The sequence below is a fragment of the Centropristis striata genome, chromosome 6 (genome assembly GCF_030273125.1).
Source record: "Centropristis striata isolate RG_2023a ecotype Rhode Island chromosome 6, C.striata_1.0, whole genome shotgun sequence".
NCBI lineage: Eukaryota > Metazoa > Chordata > Actinopteri > Perciformes > Serranidae > Centropristis > Centropristis striata.
This window is the reverse complement of record NC_081522.1, coordinates 26,565,195-26,568,638: the sequence shown is the minus strand read 5'-3', so window position 1 is coordinate 26,568,638 and position 3,444 is coordinate 26,565,195. Positions and strand designations below refer to the sequence as shown.

The 3,444-nt window shown below is 39.1% G+C and overlaps 1 protein-coding gene across 1 annotated transcript; it reads right to left on the bottom strand.

Moving 5' to 3' along the window:
* Positions 1 to 597: 597 nt before the first annotated feature.
* LOC131973343 (alpha-2,8-sialyltransferase 8F-like) lies at positions 598 to 3,196 on the bottom strand. The gene is made up of 5 exons (XM_059335322.1): positions 2,963 to 3,196; positions 2,498 to 2,639; positions 1,548 to 1,660; positions 1,375 to 1,467; positions 598 to 1,296 (listed from the first exon to the last, which is right to left on the bottom strand). The coding sequence occupies exons 1-5, from the start codon at positions 3,127 to 3,129 to the stop codon at positions 819 to 821; spliced, it is 993 nt and encodes a 330-aa protein (XP_059191305.1). The 5' UTR covers positions 3,130 to 3,196; the 3' UTR covers positions 598 to 818.
* Between the last annotated feature and the right edge of the window lie 248 nt (positions 3,197 to 3,444).

The window sequence follows — 3,444 nt, the reverse complement described above, 5'->3', positions numbered from 1 at the left end:
CATTGCATGAACAAGAAGTTGAATCTTACCTTATATTCTATAATGATGTCTTATCTGCCTTGTGGTTGTGGTTGACTGCCCCCTGGTGGTATATTCTAGGAAGTTTCCTTTGTGGAGAGTAGATCCCAGTTACCAATGCTATCTGCATTCAGCAACACCTTTAAAGATCAAACGTTTGTGTGATACCACACTGTTTTCAATATTATAATCTTTTACTTTGTCGATGCATTATAATGGTAAATCTTGGCAGGTTTTAGAACACACAATGGCTTAAAGAGACTAAATCAAGAAAAAAGGGATGGGTCAGGGAAAGCTTTAGAATTCCACTCCAGCCACAAATTAAATACAAAGACTGTCAAAAAATATTTATTCAATTTATAGTCTTTTTTTTTCCACCTCACACTGTTCATAAGTAAAAAATAAAAAAAATCACAAACATTAATGGAATTTTAAAATTGGCTCACTTGAGTTATCAAGTTTGGTCATTTACAGCTTACAGCTTGTACACATTTCTCTAGATGAAGAAGATCACTGTTAAGACTTTAGAAATATGAATAACAATACTCCCAGTTACACAAGACCCACCAAAAACTTGATGCAAATGCAAAATGCATGATTTCAGTTTCAGTGCAGACACTTTGGCTGCTGATTGGCCAACTCAGTATTCACTGTAAGTCTGAGCACCTTGCTTGGACACATTTAATCTGTGTCATCAACCAAAATACATCTGTAGATTCATTCAAAAGTATGGCAGACTTCATGAGTGACTGGACAAACCACTTTTCTCCTGTCCCGTCCGCTTCCATTAGTTCCTGGAACTACGTTTTACCTGGCCGACAATCTTCCAGGTGAAGCCTGAGCACCCCCTGAATGTGCAACTGCAACAAGAGGTCAAACTCAACCGGCATAACATGGACTCCTGCCTTAGCTTTTACATCATCGTAGTAGTGGTTAGTCAGGTTATAGAGTCCATGTGGGTGATTACTGAAGGGCCAGAACCCGTACAGATGCACGTTAGCACAGAGTTCCAGTGCCAGGCTAGTCATCATTATGCCGGTGCTGAGCCTCGATGATTTTATGCCTTGGGAGCGCCAGAAGATGCCCAGTTTCTGGAGGTATTCAGGGTTAAAGAAAACAGGGCGGATGGGGCTTTCAAATTCCTCAATGCTGTAGACAGCCCGCTGGCACACAGAAGTGACTTGGCCATATGAGAAGGCGGGAAGGAGAAGAAGAGAGTTGCCATAGATTCCCAGGCTCTCCACAAACGGACGGCGACGCCCCTGTAGAGCCCCGTACCTGAAAATAAACAGCAGATGTGTTGTAACAAAGCTAAAGAAAATTTTAAGGTGCAGTGAGATTTGTGATCTCGCTCACTTATCCGTGAGGATGCTTGGGTTTGCTGTCACAAGGTCAGTCTTGGTGCCCACATCTTTCTCATAGTCGTCTTCCAAAGGAGGAAGGTTGCACCTGAACAAGAAGAAGATAAAGAGAATGTTATATGGAATTGCGACCGCCTGTCAAGCCACTACATTGGACAACTTTCTCACCTGATAACAAACTGAGCTGAATCGATCATCTTTCCACAGCTGCTGTTGGTCAGGATCCCTCCGTTCCCAACAACAGCACACGTGTCCAACGTTTGATTTGGGAGTGGATGCTCCTGGAATCAACAGCAACAAAAAACATTTATGAAAATATGCTTTCTTAAAGAGCCTTATTAGGAAAAAGAAATGTATAATATCTTTATTTTATGTTATATCCAAATCCGGTGCATGTGGTTACGTGATTATTCTTTCGACAATTAGCAATTGTAACCCACATTTAATCATTAGTCATTCTTTCATTCATTCTTCAGTTATTCATTGATTTTAAAAGGAACCCTCCTCATAATCTACCTGCAGTTATTAACTAAGCTTTCAATAATATTTGTTGAAAAGTTAACCTTATACTGATGCTGAATTGGCAAAGGATCATCAGCACATGTACTTTTATCAAAAGTTCAGAAGTTTTAAAATGACATCTTGATGAGATTTTTTTTAATTTCTTTATTGTATCTGTCAAAACAGTAACAGGTGAGGAGGGATTGTTAGGATACACAGTAAAATTGCAGACATGAATTTAATTGACCACTCCAAGTGTACAAAGTCATAAAGAATGTCCTGTTAAACCCTGTCCACCTTAGCCACACTTTGTTCAGTGAGTTCAGGGTTCTACCATAAATCATACATAAATCTGCCACCATTTCCTGACCAATACATTTAAGAAGTCAATGGTTTTTGCTCCTTTTGATCAATAATTATGTCATTAAAAGTAGGTCACTGTATTGAAGTCACATTATATTGGATTAAAGAAATGTAACCTGCTTGACTTGTAGCAGAAGTTACAAGAGCAAAGCAGTGAAATAATGTCTGTGGTAAAACATCTGAGGAAGAATCATGATACCAAAATAGTGACAGATGTTAATGATGGAAATATCAATGAATGAGACACAACAGACCTTTGCAAAGGTGCTGAAAATCTCCGGGGTCACCTCGAGGCTCTTCTTTTCTCCATCGTACACAATCTTGGAACCCACTGGAGTGTTGGCCTGGGTAATGATGGCCTTGTCAAAACCATTACACTTGCTGCTCAGCTCAGATCTGAGGAACCACAAGGACTTTATTTAATAAGACAAGATGGTCAAGAGTGTTGACTGACCATCAAAATGTAAGTTGCCAAATAAATAGTTATTTAAATAAAATAATAATAGATAAAAAGTTTCTTCTTTCATATCAAAATTTCAGACGTATTTAAAATACCTCTTAAATAATGTCATTGTTCATGAACTGTATGTAATTCCTGCCTGCATGGACTATGAACACTGGAGAAACAGCATATCCGTGTTCAAGCAAGGACAATTAGCTTCACTAAATAAAAAAATGTATTAAAAAAAAATCAAAACTTTTATTTTTATTTTTTTTACCTGAACTTTGTGTAATTGTTTTCCTGCTTCATCCAGTTTTGAGAGTAACGCTCTTTTACTTTGGCAATGATGTAGTCCAGTTGGAGTTTTGTATTGTATGAGTCCCAGTATTCTCTCTTGTCTGCACCTGTGCGACTAAAAACCAAAAACCTATGATAGATTGTCATTATACTATACTAGTGCAGTGTCCGTTGGGGCAGGTGCAATGTGCAGTTTTGTGCAGAAGTGCTCAACCAAACAATTTCACATGTGATATTAAGCCTCTAATCTACAATCTCGTACCTCTCGCTATTTTTATTTTGTCTCAACTTCCGTCATAATGGCCTGTGAATGGTATCTGGAGCTAGCCTGGGTATACCCAGACTGCCTTGCGCGCTCGAATTTGATTTCGAACCTCCAGGCGGTCTGGAAACTAAGCGATTTTCCTAGCCCTGTTTTAGGGATCCAATCACAGAGCGGGGAGGGACGGTGAGACGATGACG